This window comes from Cyprinus carpio, chromosome A15, assembly GCF_018340385.1.
Source record: "Cyprinus carpio isolate SPL01 chromosome A15, ASM1834038v1, whole genome shotgun sequence".
Lineage (NCBI taxonomy): Eukaryota > Metazoa > Chordata > Actinopteri > Cypriniformes > Cyprinidae > Cyprinus > Cyprinus carpio.
The window spans coordinates 26,437,932-26,450,345 of NC_056586.1; the positions used below are offsets into that span (position 1 = coordinate 26,437,932).

At 35.6% G+C, this 12,414-nt stretch overlaps 1 protein-coding gene across 1 annotated transcript in view; it reads left to right on the forward strand.

Moving 5' to 3' along the window:
• The window catches only part of si:ch211-281l24.3, an 80,491-nt gene that overhangs the window by 39,194 nt on the left and 28,883 nt on the right, over positions 1-12,414 (forward strand). The window contains exons 20-22 of the mRNA XM_042771754.1: positions 1,519-1,707; positions 1,879-2,292; positions 11,657-11,960. Of these exons, the coding sequence (XP_042627688.1) occupies positions 1,519-1,707; positions 1,879-2,292; positions 11,657-11,960 (907 nt within the window). The remainder of the gene's footprint in view (positions 1-1,518; positions 1,708-1,878; positions 2,293-11,656; positions 11,961-12,414) is intronic.

Genomic DNA, 12,414 nt, shown 5'->3' on the forward strand with positions numbered 1-12,414 from the left:
TGCAATCCTTTAATTTTTAATATTTGGCATGTTTGTGTGCTGCTGTCCACCCCTGTGTTTAATAAGCAGCGTGTTTTTAATGTTGTGGACCCGCCTATACTAACACGCTCTCTTAAATAACAAAGAAAAAAAGAAACATTGCGCCAGACTTTAGACCAGGTTTGAGTTGGTATATGGCGCAGTCTATTTTCAGCTCCTTAAAATAGCAATGCGCCAGCGATGTGCCTGAACACACCTCTTTTTTAGACCAGCACGCCCATGGGCGCACAATTGGGCGCAAATGCATTTGCTAATTAAACGACGTGGCGCTACGGGAAAATGCGAACAGCGCCGGACTGAAACTAGAAAAAACACTATCGCTCCGCCCCTCGCCTCACATCGCCCCGTGTATAATATAGCCCAAAAAAAATCAAAATGAAAAAAAAATAAAAATAAAAAAAACTCCGTTCATTACTTTTCATTGGTCTGATACAGTTTTACATTCATTTCACCTCAATATGTGCCGGTTATATTTTAAATTAGCGGTTTAAGAAAATAAATTGCTTAAGAATTGTTTTATATTTAGTATAGATTCTAAGTAAGTTCATCATTTGCATCTTTTTTAAGACTTACCAGTTTAAATGTTCAAACCATTTTAAAGGGTTCCGTTGCAATTCACTACTCGCACAGATCAGATAGCTGTTTTCCTGTGCACACACTTGAAAAGCATGCACAGAAAGCTTGTCAGACAGTGTGTGCGTCTTCACATAAACATAGTAATGAAGGAGAACAGAGAAGAAACAATAATGAAATTTCTTTAAACATGATGGCAGCTTCTAATTATGAGGCCAGAGGAAGTTTCTAATATCTTGGAAGCAGCAGTTTACCTTGGACAAAAATGACCAGAACAATAACCATTTCTATTGTTTTGATGTTGTTGTTGTTGTTGTTGTTGTATCAGTAACATTTTTGGAAGGGCAAGTAAAATTTATCTGAACCACTGTCCTGTCTGAGTCAGTAGAAAAGGTCCTTAGCATTCAGCTCTGCTTTATTATATATTCAGTGTAGGATTGCATTTACAACACACCACTCTTACAGGTGGCCACAACTACTAAAATATAAACTTATATTAATCACCGATTGAATAGTTCATAGTGAATTATGAAAAATCATTCCACCAGCTTTCTTGTTTTTATTTTTAAATGATTATGCGAGCTGCTTGTAAAATGTCATATTATCCTATAACAGACATTAAAAGTGATGTTTTTGTGTATGTCTTCACAGGTTTGATGACATTTTCTATAGGAAAAAGGAACCTGCTGTAAAGTTTCTGTTGAATCTGTTTGTTTCAGCATCAGAGCTTAAGGCAAATCAAGGAGAAAATTACACTGAACTATTAACGTCTGTGTGCAGCTACACATCTTTCGCGTGCAGTGAAAACAGCACAAACCGCCAACCTGACAAATCCAAATTCCAGCACTACCATATTACACACTATAAGAACCAAAAAACCAAAACAGTCATTAGTGTCCTTCCAACATTACAGCCAATTTATCAGTCAGCTCCTGCAGTCTGGAGCATAAAGCTCTCAGAGAGAAAGAGCTCCATCCTCCTAGAAGTGCTGAAACTCCAAACAGAGAAGAAACCAGTAGAGCTGAGAGACTGGACAGATGAAGAGAGTGAAGTGAAGGGATTCCTGCAGTGTCTGCCCTACATCTCACAACTGAGGTGAGTTTATTTGTTTATCGTTTCAGCACATTCCAGATTTTCCTGTCAGGTTCAGTTTATTAGACATTATGAATTAGCGCAGAATTCCCATTTTCCAGCTGGCATGGCTGGCTTATTTTTAAGCCGTGTTCATCTTAGCTCTCACATGTAACAAAATCTTTATTTGTGTAGGTTACCTTCCCCAAATAATGAAAACCTCAAAGCAAGCAACCAGAGATCAAGATTATTGAAATTTCATACGTGTCTGCAAGTGCCTGTTTTACAGAAAGAAATAACAGACACATCTATCAACACATTATACTCTTACATATCAAATGGAAATTGTGATTTTCTGCTGGATCTGTGTTCACATGTGAAGGACTATGAGACTCAAACAGGCAGGAGTGTCCTTCCAGCATTACAGCCAATTTATCAGTCAGCTCCTGCAGTCTGGAGAATAAACCTCTCAGAGAGAAAGAGCTCCATCCTCCTAGAAGTGCTGAAACTCCAAACAGAGAAGAAACCAGTAGAGCTGAGAGACTGTACAGATGAAGAGAGTGAAGTGAAGGGATTCCTCCAGTGTCTGCCCTACATCTCACAGCTGAGGTATGTGTTAAATACTTTGTTTACAGTTCATTTTATATTGGACATAATCATTGACAATAAAACTTTTATGTGAAATTCTCTCTTTGTAAAAATGGGAATACAAACTCTGCCATCGTTAACTGGTGAAGGTGTAGAATTAGTTTTGTATGTGCAAGTATGACATCAAGATTTTGACTGGTTAAATTTTACAGACACAAGATCAGTTTTTATTGCTGTCCAGTTAAGAGAACAAAGTCTCAAGAGTTTCAAGAGTGACAGCTGCGTTTAAATAAGGGAGTGAAGGAATAAATCTACAATAAATCTAAAATAAAATTACAGTAATCAAATACTCATTATGTTCTGCAGTTAAAAATACATCAACAACATCTTTAGTCCAGTTCCGTACACACTGTGAGAATTTTTGTAAATGCCACATTAAATGCAAAGAGCCATAAACTACAACCTACAGGGACATTCTAAAATGCTTAACATGGATAAATGGATGAAGACAGTGGTATAAAAAGTCCAAATCTGTTATATACTCTACTATGTAGAGGCAAGCGGATGAGCATAGAAAATTAATGCAATGGGCAATTTTATCGATGTAAGTGGTATTTTTATCTATTTTCCCCTCGATGTAGATGAGCCATGGTCTAAAGTGCACGGGGAGCGGAACTCGGAAGTAGGTTGCCAAGCAGAACGTCCTCTCTTGCGTTTCAGCAAGGTATCTCTGGCTAAAACTAACATTAAAGTTAGTGCGTCCAGTATAATGTACAAACGGGGATAGTGGAACTCGGACAACATGTACAGTGTAGCTCAAAAAACACATAAATGAAGGTCTACGTTAATTTAATTGTTGCCCTGTGATACATGAACACGGTGATTCTGGCTATGTTAACATCCGCGATAGTGATGACCGTACTATATGTACAAACCTAAGACTAGCGCACTGTTCTCACGTCATCTGTAAAACACGCTTCGAGTTCAAAAACACATAAATGAAGGTTTTTTTTTTAATTTAATCGTACCCTCCATGGAATATTTAATTCACACTTGAATGGTGGCCCTTCTGTGTCCAAAATTGTTCAACAACATTGTGGGACAAGGTTTTCACACTGACAGCTGTCATTCTGAGAGCGTGAGCAGCCCCGTTTGTTTGTCCGAGGTAGCCACAGTAACTTAGGGGGGTGGGGCTTACTAATCGGTCAGTTGTGCTTAGGGAGTGTCCAAATCCACTTTTGCTAGTAAGTAAGGAAAAATGTACGGTGCATGGTCTAAAAGGGTTGTCCCTATTCTTTTACTGACTATTGGTTGTGCACCCACCTATAGATGCATATTAATAACGCGCTCTTTAAATAACAAAAAAAAAAATATATATATATATATTGTGCCAGACTTTAGACCAGGTTTGTGTTGGTCAATGGCGCAGTCTATGTAAGTTGCCTCAAAATAGCAATGCGCTAGCAATGCTCCTGAACACACCTTGTTTTCAGACCAGCACGCCCATGGGCACTCAAATGGGCACAAATGCATTTGCTATTTTACAATTTTAACCACAACTTGCAAAAAATAACAAAAAAGGGCTGAAACAATCAAAAAAACACTTGCATCATGCCTGGCGTAGCATTGAACTGGGTGTATGATAGGACCCTAAATGTTTTCTCTCCATGGAAAACGCTTAATGTGGTTTAACGGATGAAAACAGTGATATAAAAAGCCGAAACTAGGTATGCAGTTTATTAATAAAATAAACTATGTACAGCACAGCAGATCTGCAGAGAATATGAGCTCTGCACGTTAATGAGACTTTTTGCGTGTTGCGTTATATACTGGCCACATCTGCTTTCCTGTACATAGTATACATTTTTAATAAATTGTATGCCAGATTTGGCCTTTTTACATCACTGTCTTCATCCATTAAGCCACGTTAAGCATTTTCCTAGTAACTTTTTTCTATGGGAGGAAAACGCTTTACCTGCAGTTTAGCGCATTGCGGGGAATTCGTGGCCTAATGGTTAGAGAGTTTGACCCTAAGGTTGTGGGTTCGAGTCTCGGGCCGGCAATACCATGACTGACGTGCCTTCGAGCAAGGCACCGAACCCCCAACTGCTCCCCGGGCGCCGCAGCATAAATGGCTACACACTGCTCCGGGTGTGTGTGCACTTTGGATTGGTTAAATGCAGAGCACGAATTATGAGTATGGGTCACCATACTTGGCTGTATGTCATGTCACTTTCACTTTCATATTCTGGGGTCATCCGCTTTCCTGTTCAAAGTATGTTTTATTAATAAACTGTATACCAAATTTGGCCTTTTTATATCACTGTTTTTGTCCAATAACGTTAAGTGTTTTCTTTATAACAGTTTTGTATGGGGGAGTAAACGCTCAATGTGTAATTTAGCATGCTGCATTCATATTCCGAAATATTCTGCTTATCTGAAAATAGTGAGTTTTATTAATAAGGTGTGTACTTAATTTGGTCACTGTTTTAGTACATTAAGCCATATTAAGCATTTTAGCAAATTAATCAATTAACCAATCAAAAATCCAAAACCCTAAAATACACAAAAAAACAACAAAACAACATTGCATTCTGTCTGATATGCAGCATCTTAGAATTTGAAATCATTGTTTTCTGTGAATATACACACACCACCGCTGTTATTTGTCATCCATCAGTGTCGCCCAGATATGTTTTGGTGGGCTGTTTAAAATCACTTACTCTTAAGGCCAATTCGAACGGTAATTGTTTCTTATGTGGACGTCTGTAAAAATAAATTTACACATCACCTCAGATGGCGATATTTTCACAGAGGAGGAGTGAGTTCTGTGATCCTACGAACCCGGGAACACGCTGCTCACGTGACCAGTCACATAATTGTCTGCTGTAAATAAAATTAATTTAATTTACAAATGTATTCTTATTATTGTATAAAATGTATTTAAAAATACTTATTATATAAAATGTATTATTATGCCAAGCATATTTTATAATATATAATCCTATTTATTATTTAATTATTTAAATCTCCTTTTTAAAAAGTCACACTATAGTTGTACATAATTATACGTGATATAACCTAGTTATGTAGCCTATATATCCGTTTATAATACACATTTAAAAATATAAAACTGTACTGCATACCTGCTGCTGCCATAATAAAGACCCATTTCGAATGTTCACGTGGTTTTCTTCTCTTTCTGCTGACAGTCGCTGTGAGCAGTTATGAAGTATTATTCTTTTAAATACTTTCCAGCATTTAAGAAATAAATATGTATGCAAATTACACCGAAGTACAACAGGTAATGTAACTTACGGTGTTCGGGAGTGCTCAAAAAGGGTTTACGCACTGAATTTTGAATCAATTTCTTGTCGTAAACTCAGAGATGTGGATTCAGACGGCAATTAAATTACCACACGACCTCGATGTTTGACAAAAACAGTAGGTAATTTGGCCCGGGATTTTTATGAGAGAAAAACACAGACATCCTGGATTCGGACTATATCACCACTACCCCTACCCAAATTAAAAAAATAAAACCACCCACAAACAAATAAACAACCATCTCAAAACGTATTAATACTAAATTATACTATAAAAACTAAAAATAAATTATACACTGTAAATAAATTCTTATACAATTCCATGAAATGTTGAAAAAAAAAAATGTCAAGGGTCTAACGCAACAGATTACAAGATAAATTGTCTTTTTGTAGTTTGACAGCTTGAACAAATACTATATGTATAACAAACATCAACCTTTATAATCTTTAATTTTTCATTATCATGTTTATTACTTAGAACAGAATAAAAACCTTTCCTTATACAGTCTGTAGGAACTTGCTCGATCATTAGCCATTTTGCTGTCAGCAGTTGATTCAAACGTCAGTCTGTCCCCACGGCTAGATAAACTTCAGCTGCATACTTTCTGGACCAGTTTTTCTTCCACTTGTATATTATTGTCTGTTACCATAGTGATTCAATTCTGACAGTTATTTTATGCTTTGAACTCATAAACAAGACTTTGTGCTTGTAACTGAGCAGTGATAAAAACCACTGTCATGTCTGTAAACTAAAGCTTTAATACATTTCACAAATAAAAAAATTATATCTGTAAACTCTTATGCTGTGTTCACACCAAACGCGAATAGAGCGTCAAATTCGCGTCTACCACGTCTAGTTTGCCGCTTGAACATTTTGAGATCATTCGCGCGTGAAATTAACTTCACAACAGAAGCGAATTCGCATCATGGGGGGGCTTCTGCCAGCTGAGTTGACGCAGCATTTTCAACCACCATTTTTATTCGAATAATTTTCAAAATATTACTGTTATCGTTTCATGAAATGTAGTTTTAAAAGTATTTCAGGTGAGAATGTAGTTGTTTTAAACTCAAATATGCGGTTTATTTATAAAGACAGTGTCTATTTAAAAATGTGTTTCGCCGATTTCGGAGATGAGCTCCATGCCATCAGCGGGAACTCAGTGATCCTGTATCCGCGGAGAGCAGCCTCAACTCGGCTAGACCTTCTGACATTTGCCGCTGGCTCTGATGTCTCTTCAGTGGTTCAAGATAAAATATAATTCGTTTGGGGTAAATCTTATCTTTGGCCTTTATTCAATTAATCTATTAATATGTTATATATATATATATATATATATATATATATATATATATATATATATATATATATATATATATATATATATAGTTCCTTTTTATTCCTGTCTATAGAAATATGAACTTGTGTCATATAGCTCCGGGTGACTGCTCACTGACAATATCAGTCGTTCCTCTATGTTGAATGAGTGACTCCTGAGCAGGCTCCTGATTGGTTAACGCGGCGCGCGAATTGATGCCAAAGTTCAAATTTTTCAACTCGGGCGGCAGACGCGAATTCGCATCAAACACATAAATGCACAAAAGCACCATTCGCGCGTATCGCCCCAGACGCTCAATTCGCATTTGGTGTGAACCTATGGTGTGAACGCAGCATTATGATTATAGCTTTTGGATTTAAACCATTACAAAAGAGAATAATTCAAGAGTAATTTTTGAGTGTTTATATTTTTTAACCCATAATTTATTTTATACTCTATTGTATTTTAACTTGTCTCTTTGTGTCAGGATTTTTAATTCTTAAAGTTAATTTGTCAAATGAATTTTGTAAATCTATTTCATACCGTGCAACTTTTGTACTGAAGAAAGAAAAACCCACGGCTGGAGCTTTAATACCAGGACAGGATGAGTTTTTTGTTTGATTAAATTTTGAGGGATGCTGTACATTTAGATTGTCATTAACACGAAGTAAACACAATAGAGTGATCCAGACACGACACGCGGCTGCACACCACAAACCATGTAGGATGAAATGCTCTTCTGTCACCTGCTGAACTTATTTTGTATTAGTTTATATCTGACTAAACTGTTTTATCAAGTCATTGTCATTTGATCATTTTCACAATAGAGTGCAACAGTGCATGTCCACTTTTCAGTGGCCTTGGATCCAGAAGTATTTTTCCCACTTATTTTTCACATAGGGATTATTAAAAAGTTATTGTTAAAGAATTTTAAGCCGTGAACCAAAGCCAACCAGCAATAAGGTGAAACACAACATTACAAACTTTTATTTGAAACAAAAAAAAGTATTCAAAAACACAAAAAAACAAGTGTGTTTTTAAAGTGCAGGACAAAGGTAAAAGAAAAAAATCTGTACAATGTCTTAAATGAAGGGATCAACTACAAACCTACAAAGACTTGCAGACAAAAAGAAAATTAAGTTGTTGATTCAGAGTATACAAAAAAGAAGTAACAAGACTTAACAAGATAAATTATTAAACTGTTTATTGCATTTACAGTATACATCAATGCAGTATACATCATACCTTAATGATCACTCTGACTTACTATGACCTTTTCTATCCTCTGGAAACTGCTACTGATGGTTTAAAGAGTTGCCGCTTTTACAGTCCTTCTGATGAATGGTTGAGGCTGGGTACATAGGATCCTGTAACAAAAAAGAGACACTTTCATTAGTTTCTCAATTCTGATAGTTTAGCACAAGTATAAAGATGCAAAATGACAAGCAAAAATAATGGAAAGGTATTTTCTAAGCTGAACAGCAGTAAGAAGAGAAACAAAATCAAAGCAAGTCAGAGTGCTATCATGCAAGTTCATCCATCCATCCATTCACTCTCCAAACCACTTATCCTCTGTAAGGTCATGGGGGCTGAAGCCTATCCCAGCATCTTGGGCCACAAATCCATCTAATCAGTGGAATGGTATTTAAGCACTAGGTAACAATGTTATACAGTACCTGTCAAAAGCTTGTTTGTACTTTTCATATTTTTAGCTATATACACCAAAACTAGAGAGCTTCCAGTAGGTTATTTTATGGAGCTGTCAGCACTGATCCGAACACCTGCCATCAGCTGACCAACATCCTATTCATATATAATACTAGGCTATATGTTATTAAATTGTAGGCTATATATATCAAATTTATTTACAAGATTTGTGTTTGTGTTTTTTCTGTTTTATTCGTTGCATCTGAAAATTACTTCTACACTAGTAGTCTACATAATTTTAATTTAAATCAATTAATATTCAGAAACGGTTTATTTTCTTTTCAAAATTTTTTAGAAAATTTTGATGTTCCTGACCTACATGTGTGCATTTGAAGACCTTATAAAGCTAAATTGGATAATAATATAGGTTTAAAACCAAGTAAGTGGGCGATAGTAGCATAAATTATTTTTAAAGATAACAGGTTCTTAAACATGAGAATCAGATTAAATGTTGCAATTAAAGATCCACGCTACAAACTGCAAATAGAGAAGATATAGTTTATGAATTTAATAAACTCTGTTATAATTATCTTGGTAGCCTTCAGGCATTTTCTCTAAAAGTGTCCATTATCTTTTGAGTCAAATTCTTACATTTAATCAGTGAATTAGAATAATAAGACATTTGGGCTGTTACCAAGCGAATGAAATCAACACAGAAGCTGCATCTGAAGTAGCATTTAGATGTATTATTAATATTTACACACTGTTTACTGCAAGACATGAATGCATTTAACCTGCAAATACAAATGCATAAATAACGTTTCGATATATTATACATAAAACATTGAATACTGATATTTGAAATTATTAAAAACATGATAAATCAAAAAAGTCGAAATGTGAAATTAAAACCGCCAATAGGTGGCAGCAAATCACTGTTAATAATTGAGTCACTGCTACTGAACCGAATCATTTAAAACGGTGATTCATTCAAGAATGAATCAGGCAATATGGTGTCTAATTAAGTCTCTTAATTAACTTCTTGTTTATTGAGCTGTTGTAAAAAATCAATATCACATTTGTAATCATGATAATTTTTGGAGAAAAAGAACAAATCTGATGTCACACTGATGATCACACTGATATAACTTTTCCATAAAAGTATTTATTTCAACGTTTCATCCATCCGGTGAATTTTTTGAGAAAAAACGTGTGAAACTGATTAACTATATGAAGTGGTAAAAATATATAAATGTTCTGCCCCCATATTTTGAATTTGTGATCATTCTAAATGCATTTTAATAGACTGAATCATGCAGTCAAAGAACTCACTCTGTACGTGTGCACTCTGTAGGGATGTTTTGATTGGTTTTTGCAAAATACTCGATAATGTCAAATCGCATATCGTTAAAACAACAATTATGATATTATTGCAGACAATATATATCGCACACCCCTACCGTTGATGCATCTCAGATGAGAAGATCTGGTTTCTTGGCTTTTTGTTCTTGTAGCACCAAAGCAGAATTAATATGAGGTAACTGTTTTACAGCCTCTGTTATTTGAAAAATACCAAGGTCTGGACCTAATTTGGTGGGTTAAGGCCCTGGCTCTGGCACTGACGCTGACCGAGGCATTTACATTTTGAGAGCATAAAAACACTTCAGTCACATGAATGACTGTAAATATTGAATTAACGAAATGTACCGTATCCTAACTGCGTGAGCTTAATCAGATTTGTCATAATTATTTTTCACTAAAGAAATATCTGGGGGACCCCCTTCTTCTTTTCTTTTTTTATAATCTGTGATTCTGGTCCGTTCTGGGCCAGGTTTCCCGATAACGATTGATCTTAGCGCTTAAGAGTGTTTTCTACGAGTAATTTTACGATCATTCGTTATTGTTTCACGTGCGTTTCCCAACAATGCACGTAAAGCAATCGCACGTAGCTGTGCTGTAAGTGCTACTTAGGAGTCGCTATCCATTTGTCAAGTGCTGCAATGTCACCTTATAGAATGTCTCTTAATTGTAGTACACGATCGTTTATTGACGTTAACCTAATGCTATGTTCCAGATAGACAACTTGGATATAATAACTATAATACAATACAATATTATATTATATTGTAGTGTATAATATTATACTTTACATAATAATATATAATGTTCTTTATATACAGAGAGAAAGAGAGAGAGAGAGAGAGAGATGTTATTTCTGGGTCTAATACATAGCTGGGTTTCGTGCACTTCAGCAAGTCATTGACATATTTTTCCCCCAGTCTTTGAAGCATTTCCTACATTACTACTTTTATTTGTTTTTTTTTTCAGTCATTTAATTTAGATGTGTATTTAAATTTTTTTCTGCCCCTTTTAATTATTTCATTTATAAATTAGTAAAAAAAAATAAGAAAACGAGTCATAAAGTGTGCAATAAAGCATAATCAAATCCTTATATTGTAATCACATTGCACTTGAATCAAGTTAAAGGTGTAATCTGCTGATTGTCCTGCAGGTGACTGCATAAATCTGTCTTCTTACGATGCACTTAGGGCTTTACGATTACTCCAGAGCACCTGTAAATCTACGATGATTTTCAAGTGCTACTTAAATTACGATGCTTTTGGGAAACAGACCGTAATATTAAGATCAGTCGTACGATCAATTTTACGAACTTCTTAGGCTTACCAAGCTTTTGGGAAACTCAGCCCTGCACTGTCTGTGGGTAGTGCAGCTTCACCATACAGATTTAACTACGCACAACTTTAAACATGATGGCAGCTTCTAATTATGAGGCCAGAGGAAATGGATGTTTCTAATATCTTGGAAGCAGCAGTTTACCTGGGACAAAAATGCCTAGAACAATAACCATTTCTTTTGTTTTGATGTTGTTGTTGTTGTTCCAGTAATGTTTTTGGAAGGGCAAGTAAAATATATCTGAAGTACTGGCCTTGGTGGGGCCAGTAGAAAAAATCCTTAGCATTCAGCTCTGCTTTATTATATATTCAATGTAGGATTGCATTTACAACACACCACTTTTACAGGTGGCCACAACTACTAAAAGAACACATCTCTAACTGAATCTTGTTCACTCTTTAGATTTGCTGTACCACACAATAAAACAACTAGATCATGGGACAAAAGAAAGAGATTATTTATACTGGATCTGTGTCTGCAAACTGCACTCCATCAGAAAGAGACAATAGAAGAAACTGTGAAGAAACTGCTATCATCTGTGAAATATGAAAAATCTGATTTCCTGCTGGATCTGTGTTCACATGTGAAGGACTATGAGACTCAAACAGGCAGGAGTGTCCTTCCAGCATTACAGCCAATTTATCAGTCAGCTCCTGCAGTCTGGAGCATAGATCTCTCAGAGAGAAAGAGCTCCATCCTCCTAGAAGTGCTGCAAACCATACTAACTGATTCAGTGGCTTAAATTATTTTGAAGGAAATGAAGCAGTCAAAAAAATGAAGTAATTGCATTATTTGATCAATTCAAAATTGATTTAAAAAATAAAATATTAAATGGCTGTTTAATTTTTAGAAACCAAAGATCAAAAATCCCAGAAAAGCCAAATTTTTGACATTTTAGAATTGCATCTGATTTGCTGATGATACACATTAGTAGTCTCTTATAATAAGATGCTTGGGAGTTTGCTGTGAAAGGGTTATATTTCTATAATACATCAAAGTGCCCTTATGTCATGATCAGCAGCTGGAGTGTCCTGGACATCCACCAGAGGGCACTCCTCTACTCTATTGCCATTCTATTCTGGATTAACCTCAAATGAAACTGCATTTGGATCTTTATTGTACAAGCCTCAGAGAATCAAAGCAGTGCTTATGACAGAAAT